At 38.0% G+C, this 21,368-nt stretch overlaps 1 protein-coding gene across 1 annotated transcript; it reads left to right on the top strand.

The window, feature by feature from the left end:
- Positions 1 to 1,307: 1,307 nt before the first annotated feature.
- Positions 1,308 to 19,733, top strand: LOC110040989 (uncharacterized). The gene is made up of 18 exons (XM_089270598.1): positions 1,308 to 1,413; positions 1,805 to 2,163; positions 3,588 to 3,752; positions 4,541 to 4,648; positions 4,832 to 4,957; positions 5,441 to 5,537; positions 6,492 to 6,710; positions 6,925 to 7,304; positions 8,655 to 8,822; positions 9,117 to 9,227; positions 9,497 to 9,613; positions 10,023 to 10,113; positions 10,511 to 10,885; positions 11,515 to 11,625; positions 12,089 to 12,199; positions 13,383 to 13,493; positions 13,876 to 13,967; positions 17,977 to 19,733. Exons 1-18 carry the CDS (start codon positions 1,341 to 1,343, stop codon positions 18,622 to 18,624), a joined length of 3,462 nt encoding a protein of 1,153 aa, XP_089126724.1. The 5' UTR covers positions 1,308 to 1,340; the 3' UTR covers positions 18,625 to 19,733.
- Positions 19,734 to 21,368: the final 1,635 nt, after the last annotated feature.

Genomic DNA, 21,368 nt, shown 5'->3' on the forward strand with positions numbered 1-21,368 from the left:
TGAAATACATGATGATGAAGGTTAACACAGTTGATGTCCCAGACCAAAGCTAGAGTCCTTAGGTTATCCCTCTCGAGTTACTTTTAGAAATGTTATCCAGTCCTTCGGCGGTAATGTCACTACGCACATTGGTTGGATGTTGTCGTAAAAGATGACATGAGTGTAAAACCACTTGGACTGTCTACGCGAACAAAATCTGCCTCACGGGATTGGCTATTTCTAGACCCTCATGGAAACTGGCATTGATCTAAAATATCTTTAGAGGGATTACAATGGTGATAAGGCCAAAATGGGGATTATCTCTTTTACCTCTTAATCCTCTCTTGATAATGAACAATTTCGTTCAATTTCTGAGAATTCAAGTGCTGGCAGTTTAATTTCCCAACCTTTACTGCGCTTTTCGAAATCATAATTTTTTTTCCTAAGACGTTTTTCCGGAACAAGTCTAAAGATAATATCTGTTAATATCGGAGAGTGATTTCTTGAAGGAAAGCTCGTTGAAAACTTTCTGATCAGAACCGGAAGTGCTCTGTGATGAAAAAATAACATTGAAGCTAACGGCCTCAGGTTAATCTCGTTAACTTGTTTCCTTTTTGGAAATGCCATATGGATATCGGTACATGGACGAGTTCCAGGCACACTGATTCTAAAAATACAATGTATATGTTGTGGTTCAACATTACCCTTGGTACAATTTGGTATCTTCCTTTGTTCCATATACATTATCATATAATAACATGCAGTAGAACAAATTAAGGTAAATACATGTACCAATTGAACCACAACGTATGTACAAGTAAAATGTAGAGTCGAGGGGTTAGGTTATAAGCAAGCAAGTGTAACATTCGGATAGAAATAATGGGCAGTCGAAACTCACTACAAGTTTTTAAAAATACTTTGGCATTGAAACCTTCGTACGCGGCTTAATAGTTTACCACGCTAAACCGGAGCATGTTGGTCACGTAATGTAAATCTGAACTAGTAAAAGAACGTGCTGGCACTCATGCTTGTGTTAGCCTTGTAACACATAGAAAATCAGCACTTCTTTCTTAATTTTCCAAAATTAAATACACCACATGCATTACTATTTCACAAAACAAGACTGCTCAAACTCTTATCCAAACTTCGAGATAATTTAGCTTACGATATGCAACTTCAAAGCAGACTTTGTTTATTCTCAGATAAAAAGCTGAATCTTCTCAAAATCGTCATCAGGAAAAACAAAGATAAAGAGATGTCTTTTGTCAATTCCGGAGACTGGAATTAAACATTCCTAAGAAATATAAATGACATAAGTTTGACTGAACTCTTGTCACTGCAGTTTGCGATCTGTCTGTGAAATGAGGGTGCTCCGAGGTGCTCAACTATTGGCCGTGCTTTTGGTTTTATGTAGACTTTCCTTTCTGGTTGAAGGTAAGTGCATGTTCCTTTTCTTTTCTTTTAACTTTTGTTCTTTTTGAAGGTTCGTCGTCTAAATGAAAACAGAACTGTTTTGCAGCATTTTGCCGCGAAACCCTAGAAACAGGTGTTGTTGAACGGAAAACGAAATCAAAGTGGATAAAATTTTTAACCAGTAGAAGTATTTCTTGTTACTAAATAATTCGAACCGTGAGCCCACAGATATTTTTGTGTGCTTCAATTCTGCATAGTCACAATTCATATACCCATTACTGAAAAGCCTCTATTTATTTATCTATCTGTTTAGCCTCTACTTATTTATATCAATGATTCTTTCCAGTTTATGATACGACTTTAAGCGCTATAGCTGTATTCCTTATAAATGCGCTTTTCATTTCATGCTTAGGAGAAGTACTAGTCCAAAATGGAAAGGCCAACTTCACGGTGGCGTATCCAGACTTAATATACTGCACGACCGCGCAATATACTCGAGCATTTTCTAGTTCTGAAAATATTCGCGTCCTTGTCTCAATCAGCCACGGGAGGGAATCTCTCAGTGTTCATGATTCAGCAGTTGTGTGGACATCAGACGTGGCACAGAGCAGTTTTCGTGTATGTTTGTTGGAATCGGGTCTTGGTAAAAATGGATCCTCTATCGTGAACTGGATTGCGCTTCGAGGCACACCCTCTGGAATGCTGGACGGGACCGCCTCCTTCAGTACATTCACCAGTGGTTCAAAATGTGAAAGAGTCAACTTTCTGCAGGCATGGTTCATTATATTAGTTATGTTACCATATCCATGAATTTTTTCCATAGTAAATAAACACAATAAGAATTCTCGCAGCGCTGAGACCTAATAGCGAGCAGGGGTCATGCATTTTATTTTTTTCGCTTTGCTGCTTGTGTATTTACTCATAGTAGATTAATAACTACGTGAGGTGAATTCGTTTTGTATTTGATTTGCTTACATTTGATAAAAATCGCCTCATCGGTTGAAAGAAAACAATTTCTAACCAAAACAGATTGTTGTAACATAAATTAAATCATTTTCCATTATTCCCGTTCGGTGAAACATCCCTGCAAACTGTTGTGTCCATCTCGTACTAGAGTTAAGTCTATTTTGTTCATAAACAGCTTAATCTTTTCAACACAGTAGTTACTGAAAAAAAATGCCGAGGTATTTGTTTAGTGACGGGTTATGTACATAAAATTAACCTAACATAGTAAACGCGAGCGGGTTTCGAGCAAAACAGAACACAATCTGTTTTCATAATCAAGCACCGGCACGTATTGAACGTGTTTCAGCTTGCTTCAGTTAATTACTGCACTCTGGTCGCCTACTCATTTTCAAAAGTGTTTACAGTGTCTCTCCTCTGTTATTTTAAGACGCATTCTGAGTAGGGAGTTATGTACATAACAAATAACACATCCTCTAACCGTTAGCGCGAGTAAACAAATTTCTATCTGTTCTTCGTGCCTGGGATTCCATCGTCGCACGAGGGTATGAACCCTTCTTCAGTAAAGTCTGCATACAAGCCAAGTGGCTCATCAGGCCGGAGCTTATCCCGGTTTCAGTAGCATGAAACGACTAGGAGTATTTCTGCACCCCCTGGATAGGATGCTAGTCCATCGCAGAGTTACCCCACAGCATTAAATTCGCCGGTATACGTACCCATTTATACACCTGGGTGGAGAGAGGCACCGAGAATAAAGTGTCTTGCCCAAGAACACAACACAAAGGGCTCGAGCGCGAGCCCGGTCCGCTCGCTCCGGAGTCTAGCGCACTAACCATAAGGCCACCGCGCCTCCCTTCATCAGTAACATTCGATATATGCCGATTGTTTCCGCTAAAAGGTTAGAATTGAGGAGGTTGCAACTCTGGACGTGTTAGCTTCTAAAAAAAACAATGGGTTATTAGCCACCATAACTATACATGTACAACACTTATTATTCAGTTATGTTTTGTTTAGAAACTGAGTAATAGCATGCATTAAGTTTGACTCAACTTGAATCAATTGATTGAATGACAGGAAGACGAGCTGTAAACTGAATAAAATTAGACATTCTAATTCTTATCTTGAAAGTTCGTTCTGATAAATGCAAAATCGATCCCTGAAAGTTTTGCTTTATTGTGGTTATAAACAAGATCGAGCACAAAATAAACAAATTTCGTTGTTTTTCTTTCCAGCGCTTTTCTTCTGTTCCAAAAGTTCTCGCCACAGTACGTCACTCTGTCAGCAACAGGCCACAGGACGCCATGAATATCTGGATAGAAGAGCTGAAGGAAGATTATTTCAGAATCTGTCTCCGAGAAGTGAAAACATTTGACGGCAAGCATCAGAATTTATTTGTGGTGAGTTTATAGGGAATCTTCTAACATCACTTTCTTACAAAAATATTCGCATAGAAAAATAAAGTAAAAAAATTATAGGGTCTGAAAATAAAACCTGTGGACAGATGCAGCAACACGTTTAGCGCAAATGGCCGCATGTTGACGGCCATATCGAAGTAGAAGTCAATTTAATCTTCTTTCCCGGCTACGACGAATACAAAAAAAAAAAAAAAATTAAGGAGCCACGGCAAGATGTCACGGACATACGCAGAGCCTACTAGGAAGATTACATGTAGATGACTTATTCACATATTGCCTAAGCTCAAATTAAAGTACTAGCCAAGAGTTATACGTAATGTTACGAGACTAAAATAGCTCACAATAACTTTCCATCAGCCGAAAAAAAAAATTGAGCAATGCACGTATTAAGCTATGGACGCTGCAGTCTCATTTTCTTCAATGCCGTCTTTTTCATTCTTATCTCGAGAGTTATTTTAAATTATTTTAAAAAGTCGTGCAAAGTATGTGGCGAGTAAGAAACCCGAACGTGGTCAACAAGGGTCGCTAGGATAGCCAATCAAAACACAGAAATAATAGCCAGAGCCAGAGCCAGCCATATTGAAAAACTATATAGCTTCTCGGCGCAGTCAACAACTTTAAAATAGAATTCACTACCGAATGTTTAGTATTAAAATGCATTCTTCGTAAAAGCTATTAAAAGATATCTTACTTGAAAATGCTACTAAAAGAAACTTTAAACCATTTTTTTTAAATTTCAAAGTGATTTAATGAATAAATCACTTTTTCAGGACTGGCTTGTCTTTGCAAAAGGAGGAGATACGCTTACATTTCAAGGAAAACTAAAGTTTAAAAATAATGGTGCTCCCCTAGAGGAAGACAACTTCGCTTTCTGTAAGGTAAAGCTATTTCATTGATAAAACTTTTCTCTGTAGCATGCAAGCAATAAAACAATGAATAAGGAATCATTTTTGATTGCAGCCAGCATTGGTACGGTGTCGTCCTGTCCAAAATGATAATTTCTGGGTGTGTTTGTGAGTTGTGAGTTAATTGTGCAAAATTTATTTGTGTTTTCTTGACAGGAACACAATTTCACTGAAGAGTTTTACGCCTCTCCTGTCGTCATGGTAACAGCCAATCATCTTTACGACAGCAAAAATGTACATTCTACCAAGCCTGAAAACAACGTCCCTAACACTTGGATAGAGGTAAATTGCCCATACTCTTTCCCATACAAAATGGATTATATCTAGGTCAATGAAACTCCTGTTTAGCATGACCAGGGAAGACAAAGATTTAACTTTGAATAGACTGACGACTCAAAACAGCTCCTCAAACAGTTTTGGGAAGTAAAAGACTGACAACTTTTGTTCATAGTACTGTCTATTTTCTTCGTTTCCCTTTGAATGAAAGTTGCCTGCGAATTCATGAAACTCTTAACAGTCGTGCGAGAAGCCAACCGTGATATAACATTGAAAATAATAATCTCGATTCTGGGGGACCTTCCTCATTAAAAAAGAAAAAAAAAACATCATTAACAATCCTTTTCAAGTTAGCTTTCTCGTATCTACTAAACTGCTTAGAGTTAATTATAGTAGTTACATTTCTAGATTTGCTGATGATAAACTTGGTATATATAGTCTTGACGTAACGATTGTCATCATTTTTATGATATAAATTTCTGACAACAGGAAATAACGATTTCATCTTTTCGTGTGTGTGTAAAAGACTTGGCAGGAATGGATAGTCAGCACGATCCTGTTACTATTGATTACGCAGTTATTGGAGGTAAATAAATAAAAATATGACTTCACTGCTTATGAAAAGGTGTTATTCCCTAAGGAACAAATGACAGGACAAAAAATACATTTCCCCAGCTTATGGCTTACCTTGGGACTGATATTTTACTTATTTCATAACGTTCATGTCACCCAACTTTAAGCAGGCACGACGCCACCTTAATGATAATAATGATAATAATAATAATAATAATAATAATAATAATAATAACAATTAAAACTTATATAGCGCAATTTTCCATGATGTACATGATCAAATGCGCTTTACAACTGGATAAAATGATTAAAAGTTTCTAAATACTTTGACCAACGGCAAGGTCAGACTGAAATTTGTTGTGACGCCCAATTGACTCGAAAGCTACCACAACAAAATAGTTCTAAGGCTTAAGATTTGCCTTGTGGCCAAGTATTCTTTTTTTCAGTGACCGCTGTACTAGTGCTTTTTGCTTAATCGCTACATTAGCAGTGTTAATCGCTGCAACAGTAGTGTTATCTTAGCTAGCACTACTGTTGTGTAAAGGGCTGCTTAAAACTGGGGCAGCTGTTTTTGGTTTCTCGTAGAAAATAAACTTATTTCACAAGCGTTATTCCTAAAATTACTGCAGGAAGATAAAACCAAAATTCCAAATTTTACTCCTGCATCACTTTTTGTAAAGTGGTAATTCACTCACTTTGCTATCGAAACCAATGCTTCAGGAAATCGCTAAAATAAATTGTCTGACAAATACCGAAGTTTCGAATTGAAAGATCGCGAAATTTCAACAAGTTGAAAAAGGTTGATAAACATAGGTGATTATAGGAACTGGAAGACCCAAGGGTTGAAAGTGGCCGCGCTAGTAAGGATTATTTCCCGTTTCATAAAAGAATTAATACCAGAAGGTTGTGAAATGGTTAGTGGCCAAAAGGATTTATATTTTTTTTATCTTGCAAATTGTGTTTGCAGATCTTGATCCATGCATTAATGTTTCTTGTGATTACTTTGCTGTTTGCAAGGCATTTGGGCCCAACCACCCGCGGTGCATTTGCGAGTATACTTGTCCTTCGTTCAAAGATCCCGTTTGCTCGTCTAATGGGACCACATACGACAATGAGTGTATATTCCAACGCGAAATGTGCTATCTGAGAGCTAACTTCACCATTTACCATCCGGGTGATTGTACAGGTAATGTGAATAAACAGCTAGGTTCATGCACGATATGGCAGGAGTTGGTATTTTGTGTTGCCTCATCGGGCATAGCTTCGACGAAAAGATAGTTCTGCTTTTGTTTTGAGATATTTTAACAAGATCAGCACTCGTGGCATTCCCTTTATGTTGAATAGCCTTACAAAAAATTGCAACTACCCTGAAATTTCTCACATTGTTTTTCGTTTTTCAGGATTTCCTTCTCAGAAAGGTCGACATAGTCTCCGTCGCACCCCAAGTTGGGCTGAAGCAGTTTGTGAGACGATTCCACTGGTACCTGACGTTTTCTATCCTGACAAACCGGTTCAGATTCAAGTTTCCGTCAATCACGCCAACTTCTCGGATCCCAGCTATGTGCACGAAGCCGTGGTAACCTGGGTCGAGGAAGTGCGAGACGACAATTTTACAGTATGTGTTACACAGGCCGGGAGAAATGAGAAGAAAAACGGGCAAGAGCTTGCCACAGTGGACTGGTTGGCATACCAGGGGGCCCCTGACGGGGGAGTGTCGGGTAGCATGGATATGCCAACGTGGTGGACTGGAACGAACTGTCGTGCAGTATCACTACCACTGGTGAGTGTACCTGTATTGTATAGCTGGTTTTCACATGACGTCATCAAAATTCGAACTACAAAACTATTGATCTTCCTGAGATTTTACTTAAATGATGTATAAGAGCAGCTGAAAACTAATATTCATACAAATTTTCGCCCCGAATGGGTTCTTGGTTTTGTGATACACTACGCTTGAATTTCTAAGCTTTTGCGTGACGCGGCATTTACATGACGGCCTAGAGAGCTGTCATGATGGTTAAAAAAGTGACTTATTTCGGGGAACTTGGCTATCTGAACAGTTCATATCTTAGAAAAAGTATTATTTTAATGTTTAAGAGTTCCTCGAGGGATAAATTCATGCTTTTGTAGCAAAACTCAGTGACAGATGTTTCTGTTAGTTTCCGGCCGCCATGTTGGTGTCCATACGGATGGGCACCAGCATGGCGTCTGCATACAAATCTCTATAAATTTGGGTAAAAAATTTCTCCGCATATCTCGCATAAGAAAAATTGCTGTGACCAGAATTTTGGGGAGAGTCTTTGCATATTTACCTTCTTTCATTTCCCAGATTCTGGACTTTATCTATCCACCGGTTTTGATTTTTATTTTGATCTATTTTGAATTGCGTGACACTGAAAACCAGCAATTAATCACAATAACACCATTTTCTGGTTTCTATACATTGATTTGACAAGAAAAATTCTTTTTCAATTACCCTTATCCAGCAAGGTTATTAATAGCATTTTTTAAAATTATCTGTACAACTTAATTTAAGGACATAAGCGTCGATTGATTTAGAATCTGTCTTCATAACTCAATAGCGAAGGGCGCGAGTGACGTCATAACTGAGACAAACTCAAACAATCAAAATGGAATGGTGGAAGATTTGACGCTTTTTCAAGCACGTAAGCAAGTGTTCATAAAACAATTTTTCAAACGTAAAATTTGGCTTTCACTTTCCTCGTGTTTCTCTCAGAAAACGCCTATGTTGTCTGACTCTCGCAGGATTCCAATAATTTACATTCTATTTTTAGACTTCGCGCTCTTCGTTATTCATTTTAATCGACCCATAGCCAATGCTGATCTTCATGTCGTTGTAACTGAGTATGACGTTGACTCAACCTTTTTCATTAGTTAGTGTTGTACAATTTTCTTGAGCACGTTACTGAGAATTTGTAGATGGTATGAAAAATGACAATGCAGGTGCCTGTTGTTTGACATCTTTCAGATTTTATGCTGTAGGTATATTACTTCTGTAAAGGTTGTGATCTCAACGTATGCAATGATAATACAACGTGTAGAGCTATGAACATTTTTCACTGATAAGATTTTTCTTTATTTCAAACTTGGTGTTGTTTATATCCTCCAGAAAAAGTTTAAATCAGTGCCCACTGTGCTTGTATCAGCGGAACATGAAAGGCGTGGTGTAAAGCACGATGCCTCCTCTGTGTGGGTAGAAGATTTGACAACAACGTCTTTCAAGATCTGCATTAGAGAATTACAGAACTTTGATGGAGCTCACCAAAACATCCATGTTGTAAGCTATTTCAACAATTTCTGATTTTGACACTGCAGTTTATATCTCAGTGCGAGTTACATATTTTTAAAGGATATAAAAATCCTTGCTCACCCGGTCGATCCGTTCCACAAACCAACAAAAATAGCTTGCATTTCATACATCTTCATAAAACGTGATTACTCGTCACAACAAATCATGATAGTACGTAAAAGAAAATTAAGTAGACCACAGTTCCTTAAGGCTTTTTTATAGGCTGGTTTTCTCGCATGACGATTACAGCCTTAAAGCAGAAAACTGCTTGTTTTTTAAAAGGAGTGGCTGGCATTTGGAGAGCTTCATCGACCTCTGTTCAGAGAACATGGGTCTCTACACTTCGTCAGCGGAAACAGCTTATCCAAAGAATTCAACTACGCTTTCTGTCAGGTATCTACCACTGAACCTCATTGCTGACTTCTGTTGTTTAAATAAAATTCTCTCTACATCTTCCTGTCTATCTGTTAATAACATTGTCTGTCTGTCTGTCCGCCTATCTACCTGCCTGTCCGTCTGCCTGTCTTTCTGTCTGTCTCTGGCTGGTGGTCTGTCTGTTTCATATCTTTCAAGACATGTTCCATTTAAAATATACATATATATACAAACGATTTATTTTCATTTGTATTATTTTAATTTGCTCTGTTCCTCTCTTTCATTAGGATGTTGTTTTTACGACGCATTACAACGACTCTCCAGTAGTGTTAGTGACTGCAAATCATTCAACAAGCGGGGGAAACCTTAATCCTCTCTACAACTCCATCTCAGCTTGGGTAGAGGTAAGATGTCCACCTAGGGGCATTGGGACTCGCTCCGAAAAATGAGAGTGAAGACAAAAACAAAAAAAGCGGGGTACAAGTCTACTTAATTTCTCTAAGGAAGCAAACAGTTATCGGATTGCTTAACAATTTCGGGGTATTGTGTTTAAACGTCAGAAACACATGGTTAGTTCAAACGCAAAAACAAGTAATGAAATGCAGGGTCTTGAGAGTGGCATGGAATGAAATAATGGTACATTTCTTGCGAATATGTACAAAAGAATGGTTCCTTTTTGCTGTTACTGCAAAGTGCCAACACATTGTAAAATCCTGTAATTATAACCCGTGATTCTTAATAATTAGGACGTTATTCAGTACATTTTGTTACTATACAGGGTGTTTTATTGACTTTCTCTTATCTCCTTTGCAGTATATAAACAAGACTGGATTTAGAGCATGTGTGAAGGAGTTGTTTGTGAACCAGCATGATCCTCTGTCAATCCCATATGCAGTTATGCCAGGTAAGACGTAAAAAAGAGATATCTAGCACTATTTAAGCATACAATTTGACCCAGCCTGTCATACATCAACTGAAACGGGTACAACTACAAGTAGCAATCCGAAAAGATCTCTTTTTTTGCAAAGACGTGGATGACGTTTCAGTAAGGAAATTTCGGTTTGAAGCTTAAGCAGAACAATGTGCACAGTTCGGGTATTTATTTCAGACTCTCAACAAGGAAAATTTCTTTTTTATGTAGGGTCATATTTCGCTTTTATTCACAGCATGGTTATGGTCTTTACGCTGAAGTAGTTGTCCATAGCTAGGCTAATTAGCAGGATTCACTTTGCAATACATTCAAGACGCCTTTAACATGACATTTCTTTATCTTACTTATCCCTTTTATCCTGGCACAAAAGATGTGTGTGAACCGGGCTGGACTTTCTACAACGACTCCTGTTACTACAGCAGTGAAACTTGTGAGACATGGTCCAACGCAAGTACCATCTGCAGAAGTATGGGAGCAAATCTACCCGCGATTGAAAGTCAGGAGGAGAACGTATACATTCAGCACAGACATCATGGAGATAAGGCTTGGATTGGTTTGAATGACATTGCCACAGAAGGGCTCTTCACCTGGGTGGATGGCAGTCGTGATAAATTCCGCTTCTGGGCCGCGAAACAACCAAACGACTTTAGGGGGGAGGACTGTGTACACACTCTTGGTGCTAGGCATGGATACACGTGGAATGACGTGGACTGTTCTACATGTCATCAGTATACTTGCAAGAAAGGTTGGAAACAACTACTTCTGTTTCCCCCGTTGACTAATTTCCTGTTTATTTGACTTTTCTGCCTGAAAAAAAACACCTTGACTTTCCCTCCAGCAAATTGAATTTTAACTAAATTGTAAATGCACGAATGTTTCATTTTAAGGAGTATTTCTTACAGCAAGAAGAGTGACAACTGTCTTGATAATGTCAATAAAATTATAATTACAACGATTATAATGATTATCTAATGATAAAAATGATAATAACAACGTCAAACGCAGTGTTTAAAGAACAGTTTACTGATGACTTCTCTGAGACAGCTTTGCTTTTAATCTAGTGTTCTTTCAAGTAAGCCCTTAGACTATTGTATTTAGTCAAGGTAATGTTCCAAGCTTTCAACGATTTACGGCATCATCAGCGTTTGAAAAGATTTCGATTTCGTTGTTCAACTATATATCCCACTCGAAAGAACACTTCCTTATCTATCATGCTACTGAGGGACAACACTGAAAGCTTCACATTTTTAAAAAGGGTAAACATAAGAAGTAATTGAAGATTAATTATCTTGTTTCTTGTTCCGTGAAATAAATGAAATTGAATTTAAGTTATCTTTATCTCCTATGGTTTTGATTCACGTGTTTTATCTCCAGATTATGATGAGTGTACCAGTTCGCCGTGTTTGAATGGAGGAACCTGTGTAAACGGTAAAAGAAATTTCAATTGTATCTGCCCTGGAACTCATAAAGGGAGGATATGCAAAGGTAATTTGCCGATAAGTCCAATCTTTTACAAAATTGTAGATTAAACTCAAGTTACATGCCGATTGGGTAAATGTATGAACGAATGGATGGATGGACGAACGAACGAACGAACGAACGAACGAACGAACGAACGAACGAACGAACGAACGGAAGAAAGAACGAAAGAACGAACGAACGACTGAATCATATATCGTATTCTGTCGAGGCCTCCACGTTCCGTGTCACTTTGTTTTTGTCATTACAGACTGGTTATAATAGATGAGTTAGGAAATATGATAGGAACAATTCAAAATATATAAGCATTTTTTAAACATGGAATGATTAAGAAAATGCCATCACTTTAAATAATATTCACTGTGAATTTTCTCGATTTGGAATAAGGGCTGCAAAATTAAAACGTTTTCAAACCAAATTCAGGGCGAAAAATTACTTTAACGGATTACAGGATATTCCTCTGTTGCAGAGTTTGATGAATGTTCCAGTAGTCCCTGTCTGAACGGAGGAACTTGTACTGATGGAGTTAATAACTACACTTGTTCCTGCCCCTCACCATATTTTGGAAATCAGTGTCAAGGTAATTGTAACAGCATGTTTCTGCCAGAATACTATGAAGCAAATTGAACCCTGTTCGGGTCGGGAGGTGAGGGGATTGGCTGTTGAGGCCTCCACCCTATAGCTCTTAGGGTACATCAAAGCTGTGATGATGAAACTGGAAGAATTAAGAGCACGTTCAAAGGTGTTTCTTTTTGGATCCTTTTAAACACAGAATGATAACACGTCCAAACAACTACCATTTTAGAACCCCCATCTTCGATTTCGTGAGTTTTCGCGAAATGTCCGAAAACCGCCTAAACGGGCGAAATGCCTGCCTAAGTTGCGTGAGTTTCCTATTGGGCCCTCGCTGCTATTTTGACATATCAATAGCTTCCTGTGAACCAGATCTTAAATACATCCCCTTCGTGGGCTCATGTAATTTTCTTTTTAAATAATGAGTCAGCGGTCTGGAAGTTTTTCTTGTTTTTAATTGTGGTCTGCAAGTTGCCGTAGTCGATTGTGGTTTTCCCTTATCTCAGAGGTATCGAGAACGCTTTGCGTTTAATCATTTTGCCGAGTATATTTCTATTAAAAGGCCTCATTAAAACCGTTTTAATTTTCTGGAGCTTTTACGAAGCCACGTAACATGATTTTAGGTAACTCTTGAATTCAGTCTCAACTGCAAAGATGTCTAAGCTAGCGATTAATTCGGTTCTATACTATACGCATGCGCCTTGTTGAATGCTAAATGATTTTCAAATTTTTCTGCATTTCGGCGGCCGACAAGTTGGCGAAGTGGTAGGGTTTTGAACTTGGGTAAATTCCACTCCTGACGTGGGCATAAATTTTTCTTCTTCTCCTCCCCTTTTTTAAGGTTGCCTTCTGTGTACATCATTTCGCTCACTGTATGTCGTACATTTCCAGTATTTAATCGTGCCGTATTTTACTTTATTGGTTCCCTGCCTTTATGTAAGGTGCACGTCGTTTGAGAACTTGCGCGATTCGTCGATTTCAGGATTATCAAAGTTTGAGAGTACCCGAGTTACGTCAATAAAGTTTACGACTGATCAACTGAGAGGTCGTGTGACAAACCGCATTTATCCGCAGCTATCTAATTATTTGTTAAATGCAGTGGAAATCACTAATAAGTATAGTTCTAGTATTAGAAGTTCTAACAAAGACAAAAACAAACAAAAGGCAATCTCCTGAACTTCTATTAACAGAAAGAGATAAATGTAAGTCTAGTCCATGTCTGAACGGTGGAACTTGCGTTGATGGAGTCTACAATTTTACCTGTGTTTGTCAGAGCGCGTTCAGTGGAAAACGCTGTGAAGGTACTGTTACTTTGGTTTAGCCATTTTCTCAACACTTTTGAAAATTGAAGAAAATCTCACAATAAAAATTTCGTGAGGTAGAATAATACCACGATTGGAAGAGCTTTAAAAGAATTGCAATCTACAAACTTGAAAAAAGTTGACCATTTTTTTTTTTTTTCAAGTTGGGCGGTCCGAGACGTTCCTCCTTTAAGGTTACCAGTTACCCTGAATCATGCAAAAGAAGTTATAAAGCTTTATTAGGCATTGACAAGGCCACTCTAGTGCCTCAGCTGTTTTTTTCTTCAAAAAATATTTTTCAAGGATTCAAGTTCCAACAAGATTTTAAGTCATCACAAAGCAATGATGAAACTCACACTAACAATGTCATTTGTCAATGAAGGTATCGCCAGAATATCATGTAAAGATCTACTGGACGCCGGGAACACCGCGAGTGGATCGTACTCTCTGAAAGTCAATGGCAATTCATTTCAGGTAGGATTCCACGCTTTTTATATGACAGCTCTTTTTTTTTTTTTTTTTTTTTTTTTTTATTTACCAATAACATACGTTATTTACATTAAAGTTACTTACAGAATAATAAAATATCTACAATTAACTTACAATCAAAAATAAATATATAATTAGCTTACGATAACAACTCTACAATATACAATGATGAGGAACACACTTATATATTAACTAACAGTACCGAGATTATTTACTAATAGATTATTCGCATGAAATATACAAACGCGATTACATTGCTCACAAAAATTAATACTAACAATACTACAAAGCTTGAAAATTAAGAGATACGACAGAAGGGAGAATATTTTAATTAGCTTTGTGCTTTTAACCATGCAAAAAGAAGAAAAAAAAGAGAAAAAAAAAAAAAAAAAAACACAGTTACAGTTGTCATGCTGTTCAAAAAGTTCAAATAATAATAACGCCATCTACGTGATTAACAAAAAAAATGAAATAATACATAAATTAATTTGGGATTAGTACTCACTTTTTTTTTAAATAATCTTTCTTTTTGATCTTACTTTCCGTTTCATATTTGATGGCAATTTTAGTACGAAATCCTTGAATTGTGGGTTGAATTTGGCATCTTCTGCAGTCCCATATAAGTAGTTTACCAATGATTATAAAATAGTTCAGTAAGTTGAGTAAAGGGCATGGTTTGGATAATATTCCAAATAAAACATCTTGGAGGGAAAGATGAACCTGCTGATTTGAGATTTGGTGCCAGTAACCTTGAAACTCACTCCAGAATCGTTTAACAAAGGAGCAATGATAAAGTAGGTGGTATAAAGTTTCCGGTTCTGCCTTGCAAAATGAACATAGATCGTCTGTTTTAAAGCCTATTTTGTGTAATTTTGAATTAGTGTACAGAATAGAGTTGAGCACTTTGAATTGAAATCCTTTCACATAAGACTCAAGAACAACAGTGTGGCAGACTGAAGATTTGTCTCAGCTGATCGATAGAAAAGTTAAAATCGTTCTGCAGTTTGTTTATGATAATTGGCAATTGTGCTATTTTGCGAACAAGAAGTGAGTAATAGTCTTTTGATTTCTTTTTTCTAAGGTCGAAGATGTTGTCGTCAATAAAGAAGGATGGAGGAGCTAAAGATGGACAGGAAATGATTTTCTTTAAAAAGGACGGTATAGAATGGCGAAGGCCAGCCCATTGCAATTAACTAATATTGGCTATCTTGTCAGACCAGTGGCTGACTGCGTCATTTATAGTTAAATCAAAATGTAGGTCTTGGATACGAATCACTCCCGCCTCAAAATACTTTTTGTAGAAGACTGGTCTTTTTTCGATACGAATTTCCTTATTATTCCAAATAATATTTTGCCAATCTCGTTGAGAGGCAAAGGAATCACGAAACTCCGACCACCATGAGAGCATTTCACTATAGAACTGAGAGAAGATGTTGTAATCCTTTATATCATAGTTACAATTTAAAAAGAAAAACCCTCCCATGGGATCCAGCAAGTGTTTTAGATATGATTTCCATGTTCCGTTGTTGTCATCAAATATACGTTTTATCCATGCCAGCCTTAAAGACTTAATCATGCAATTTATATCAATCATTTTTAAACCACCTTCCTCGTATTTATTTATAGCCGAAACTCGTGTGACCTTATCCGTCCCATTCCATAAAAATTTGAATAACAGTTGATTCAATTCTTTCACTAATTCTTTAGGTGTAGGCAGTACCGAGCAGACATAAACAAACTTTGGAATAAGAAATGATTTGATGATTGTAACCTTGCCCTACACAGATAATCCTCTAGAGGACCAGATGTTGATAAGTTTTTTAATACTATCCAAACGTTCAATGAAATTCTTTTCTTTTAATAGTTTTGGGTCGTACGTGAAGTACACCCCTAGTGCTTTAATTGGCTCGTTAGGCCATTTAATGCCAAACGGTTGTGCTTTGTTTCCTTTTGATGAACCAATCCACATACCCTCGGTTTTTGTGTTATTGATCTTGAGGCCTGAGATATTCTTAAAAAGGTCTAATACTTGAAATAGTACTTTGGCCGAGCTAGTGTTGGCGAGCATTGCTGTTGTGTCATCAGCGTATTGTAATAGTTTTGTCTCTTCCTTGCCAATAGAGATACCCTTTATAGCTGGATTTTGACAACTTAATCTATCTGATATAGAGGGAGGTTTTCATTATGCATAAAACGGACTGTCTATCAATTCTCACACTAGGCTAGCTTTCCCCAGCACCATAACTTCGTATCATCCCTCGTCACATTCGAGCATGATTTGGGGTCATTTTTACCGATATATAATTTAAAATCATATATGTATCTGGCTGGAGGAGATCTCGTAGATCGCATGTGACTACGATTGCTTTCGAGACTGAGAGCCTGTTAAAACGTGCAAATCAAGAAGTGTTTAAAAATGAAAAAGAGAATTAAAGAGTATATTATTTTGCCCGTGTTTGCAAATAAAAAATCACTTGAAAACTGCTACTATTAACCTCGATTTCGCTGAATTTATACTGAATTTATGAAAACCGTGTTAAGACTTTGCATCAAAAGAGCTGGCGTGTTTTTGGAAAATCGATCAGACAGTCTGGATTCGCAAGAACATAGCCGCAGAATTTGACTTGTCACTGATAATCTTGATGAAATTCTGTCCTAGAGCTAGCTTTCCACAAGGCTTATTGGAGCTCAAATAAAAGGAAATAACTTTATCTCCGGTATGCCGTTTGACGCAAGAAAGACTAAATTCACCGTCTTTTCGTTGAATCATGAATTGTACAATTTAATTAACAGTGCTTTTAACATGAACCAACACGAAAGTACAGATATCAAAACCGCGACGGAGAGCTGATCTATAGCTTTCTTAAGGTCTGCATCGTCCTAAATGGACTGAACAAGAGCTTCCTACATCGCGAATCGATTGAACTTCAAAAAAACTAGGCACTCAACATGTTGTCGTTACGTCAATTATCGACCGGAAGCCACGCAAATAAATTAATTTCGCGCTGGCGAATCACAGACAATTCCGATAGTTAGCTAGGCCGAGAACGCCTAAAATTGATAAAACAAGGAAATTCTACTCACGATCAGCGTTTGACCTAATGTTCTTCACTCCGTTCGTAGCCATGTTTACTCGCAGATAGCAATATCCCGGATCTACTTGAATTTTATTGAGCGGGAAATGACATATCCAGACTTCAACAGCTTTTTTGCTAAGTCTTTAGCGACATAAAGTTCAGAGCAAATAACGTGAACAGCAGCTAGAAATGTCTAGTCCATTGCACGTCTATGCCCTAAATTGATGTGACTAAAGCTATTGGCTGTCTAAAGCCGCCAAGCGCAATATTGTCGCCACCGTTCAGTTTCTCTTCCAGGCAATTTTCTTCAAACTCTTCAATTCACTGCTTCGAGACTTGTAAGAATAAGGTCCACTTTTGTACCAAGTTTGTGAGTCATTTTCACGTGCTCCGGCATTTTATCCCCTGAAGGTCACGCTAAGTCAACGTTCAAAGGCTCATCTCTGGCCCTTTTTTCTTCCGGAGATCTTAATTCGTTGTCGGAGGTACTTGAATTGCTTTCACGCTTTTTCTTTCTTTAAAAAGGAAAAGCGTGAAAGCAGTTCAAAGTAGCAATTTAAAGTAGCATCGGACAAAAAGCGTTAAAAAGAACTATTGGAAATGCGGAGAGCTTCAGAAATATGACTATCCGCCCAGCGTCCCTCGACCCAGTCCGAATAATTGTATTATTTTCAATCATGTGTAAGATACAAGTGTTTTCTTCATGGCGCGCAAGGAAAGGCTGATTTCCCTATAATCGTTACAGTACGACGAGGTCATGGATCAAACATCAAGGCACTGAATTCCGTCATATTTTCAGATCATCGCAACGATGGCTGCTATCTTTAGAGAGTGCTGATGATACATAGTCCCCGATAATCTTGCTATCGCACGCAAAACCGGAATCTTGAGTAGTTGTTTGGTTTTATTTTCGTCAGGTTTATTGCGACATGTCAGCAAACGCAGGTGGATGGACTCTTATTGCTCGGTTTTCAAACGCTGATGCAAAAAACTGGATGCGAGATGATGCTTACTGGTGGTATGACATCCAAACTTCACAGGGGTCCCCTATAAGCACGTCAAGTAACTATGACATGATATCTGAAGCATTTTGGAGAGTTAAAGGAAGTGAGATTAAAATCACACGCAGCGATGATAGCTCAAACTCTGCTCTCCTTCGTACATATACCAACTGCCTTAGTGGAAACACTTTCAGGGGATATTTGTCCAGTTATGGTAAATTTAGTTACCGTAAGGTTTGGTCAGACGATCGATGTCTTGGAAGCTGTCCAGTGTATTATGGAGGCTCGTATAGCTCTACAGTTGGCTTCAATCAAGCAGGTTGTAGCAGGAATATTCAGGGAAGCCACCTCATTGGTTTCTGGTGTCAATGGAGTACAGGTGATGGTTCAGTGATGATGATTGGAGGAGGAGGAAGTGGATGTAACCGAGCAGATCACGGTATCGGGCTTACCGAGAATAACTATGGAGCTTTTGAAGAATGGGCTGATTCAGGAGAGAGTGATTTTGGAGACGATGCCTCCGAATCCTCTTCATCTTACTCCTTGAATTTGTGGATTCGTTAAAAATAAGAACACAGCAAAGTATTTCTCTTTCTAAATAGATCAAATGTCAAACATTTATACAATCAATAAGCCAAGCAATATTCTAAAAGTGATTTCTCAGTTCTTGATTGCCTATTAAATGACCTCTGTTTTTTTTTTTTTCAAAAGTTCTGAGTTGCAATTTTTTAGCGGCCAACTGATTTTTTCTTTTTTTATCGGATTGAGTTTTCCCTCTAGAACATTTTTATCTGGTTATCAGTACTGAAGCATAAGAGAGACCTTTAGTACGAGAATTTATAAGTTAGGAAGTAATTGGTTAGATAAGGCCTTTTTGTATTTTCGGTATTGGACTGAAACAACCTTGAAAGGGAGGCTCATGCAGGGAAATATCATTAAAAAGTGATGGATGTTATCTGCGTTTGGAAGCTTTCAAGTGTATTATGGAAGCTCGTGTAGCTCTACAGTAGGCTTCAATCAAGCAGATTGTATCAGCAATATTCAGGGAAGCCACCTCATTGGTTTCTGGTGTCAATGGAATACAGGTGATGGTTCGGTGATGATGATTGGAGGAGGAGGAAGTGGATGTAACCGAGCAGATCACGGTATCGGGCTTACCGAGAATAACTTGCGAGGGAGGCTCATGTGGGGAAATATCATTAAAAAAGAGATGAATGTTATCTGCGTTTGAAAAGATTCGCCGCATTAGCCTCATTTGCAAGCTAGTTCCAGCCCAATACCGAGAATACGAATATGGCCTATTCACGCGGCAATTGCTAGTCTTAAACTCTTTATCAGATTCTCAGACTCTGTTCCTGGCTAAATGTCGACAAAAAACTGTATCGTCATGTATTTTTTTTGTTTTTGTTTTTGTTTTTGTTGATGAAAATTACGTATAGTTTATGCTAGAAACAGATTTAACGTAACTTTACATCAGTGTTCTAAATGCATTGTAAACCAATTGCATGCTCTCACGGCCGATCAGCTTTCAATCATTTGAATTAGTTTCCGCATTCTTGGCAGTTCGACGTGTGAACCTCTATATTATTTCAAGCTGGTTTGGGCTTCAACGTGTGTCAAAATTAGTCACTGTAAAAACATCGTTCATATCTTGTTTGGTTTCAATTTCTGGATATTTAGCGACTGTTGTGCTTTTGAGTTTTTACCCGAGACCAATTCGCATTCCTGGTGATACTAATACTACTAAAACTTTGTCACGTATTTATCACAACCGCATTTATCGCATAAACGAGACAAATTTCAAGTGCCGAGCTACTTAAGGTTACAGTATACCTTCAGATCGGCAATTTTCTTCAAATTTGGATTTTTGGTTCAAACTAATGGTCGAAGAGTAATCTCCAATTTCTGAAAACAAAATTGAAAAAAACCTAATATTGGCGGAGAAATGGATGTTTTACGTTATGGCCGGAAGTAAAAGTTCCCTCTTGATTGACAGCCCTATAACGTGTATGCAATCAACCGAGACTACTTTCGCGGGAATATTACCGATATTGATACCACGAATTGGCTGGCTACTCGGTTAATCAGCATTGTTAATCCAAGCATTTTTCGTGTTAGATGTAATTCTATTAAGTTATAAGTAAACATGGACCACGGAAAACTCCGTTTACCAGTTCGAAAGAACGAAGAATGAATAAAAATACATCAATGAGTGAAGAAGCGAAAGTTGGCCTCGCGGATGAAGCTACGGACGTATCAAGCGGGCAAAAAGATCGAGTCAAGAGAAGAGAAAGGTTGTGTAAAATTTGGGAACTCGACGGCGATAACAGCGATGTTTACAGTGACTCTTTTGTTGAGTTCGATACCGATGAATCGTCCAACTCATTGAGATCCATTGTAATATTATCCATGCACATTTGCTCTGCCGCGCTTTCTTTTGTTTGTTCTCGTCGCCCAGCTACTCTAACGTTCGTATCCTTTTTCGTCTTCCCCATTTTGCCAAACCAGCTTCAAGAAAAACCCAGCTGCAGAAAAATTATCTCTCCGCCTTGAGCGCATTGCGAAACGCAAGGTTCTTTTTGCAGATTCACGCGTAAATTTCACCGCGAGTTAATGGTAGTAAATTTTCCAAGCGCTGATTGGCTCAGTGATCTGGGAACCCAGTTGAAGGCGTTTGTGGGCGGAGTTTGTTTGCGAAGTAAGATATTTTTCTTAGCGCTGTTTTCTCGGATAAATTTTTTCACTTGAAGCAGACACTTTAAAGAGTTACAACTCAAACGGAATTTGTTTGTTTGCCCTCAAATTTGGACAGTAGCTAGATTAACATATAAAAAACAAAAACGTGTCTGCGAATTGTTTATTTCGAAATATTTTTTCTCCGAGAGCGATTTTTGTACGATCACTTCACATTTTTTAAATCCTATTTCGAAAATGTTCTGTAACTTTTTACTACAATTGAATATGGAAAAACGCAGACACGCTTTTTTAGCGCTTTTTGTCCTGAAACCGAGGAAAAAAATAAATTGGCGAAAAACAAAATTCGCTTTGACTTGTAGCTTCCAAAAGGTGATTAGGACGCTTGCATTTGGTGACCGTGAAAAAATTGGCAATTCATTTTATTTCAAAATTTTTGGTATGGTTTGATAGCCAGCTCTATAAGCTTTAATTTGATATGGGGGCTTAGGTATCTACAGCTTAAACCGGACGCGCTACATCGCTTGGACGCGAGACACCCCTGAAGGTATACGGTAACCTTAAGTTTGTTAGTGCTTGCTAGACTTCAGCTCTGTATAGATTCGGGGAACATG

This window comes from Orbicella faveolata, unplaced genomic scaffold (genome assembly GCF_042242905.1).
Source record: "Orbicella faveolata isolate gen_17 unplaced genomic scaffold, um_ofav_v1 contig_1, whole genome shotgun sequence".
Lineage (NCBI taxonomy): Eukaryota > Metazoa > Cnidaria > Anthozoa > Scleractinia > Merulinidae > Orbicella > Orbicella faveolata.

What these genes read in the sequence shown, in the direction of transcription:
- LOC110040989 (XM_089270598.1), top strand. Translation starts at nt 1,341, where the DNA reads ATGAGGGTGCTCCGAGGTGCTCAACTATTGGCCGTGCTTTTGGTTTTA. An exon ending in AAAGAGTCAACTTTCTGCAG is followed by an intron (nt 2,164 to 3,587) that starts GCATGGTTCATT and finishes TTTTCTTTCCAG; the next exon opens with CGCTTTTCTTCTGTTCCAAA. An exon ending in TCCCTAACACTTGGATAGAG is followed by an intron (nt 4,958 to 5,440) that starts GTAAATTGCCCA and finishes TTCTGACAACAG; the next exon opens with GAAATAACGATTTCATCTTT.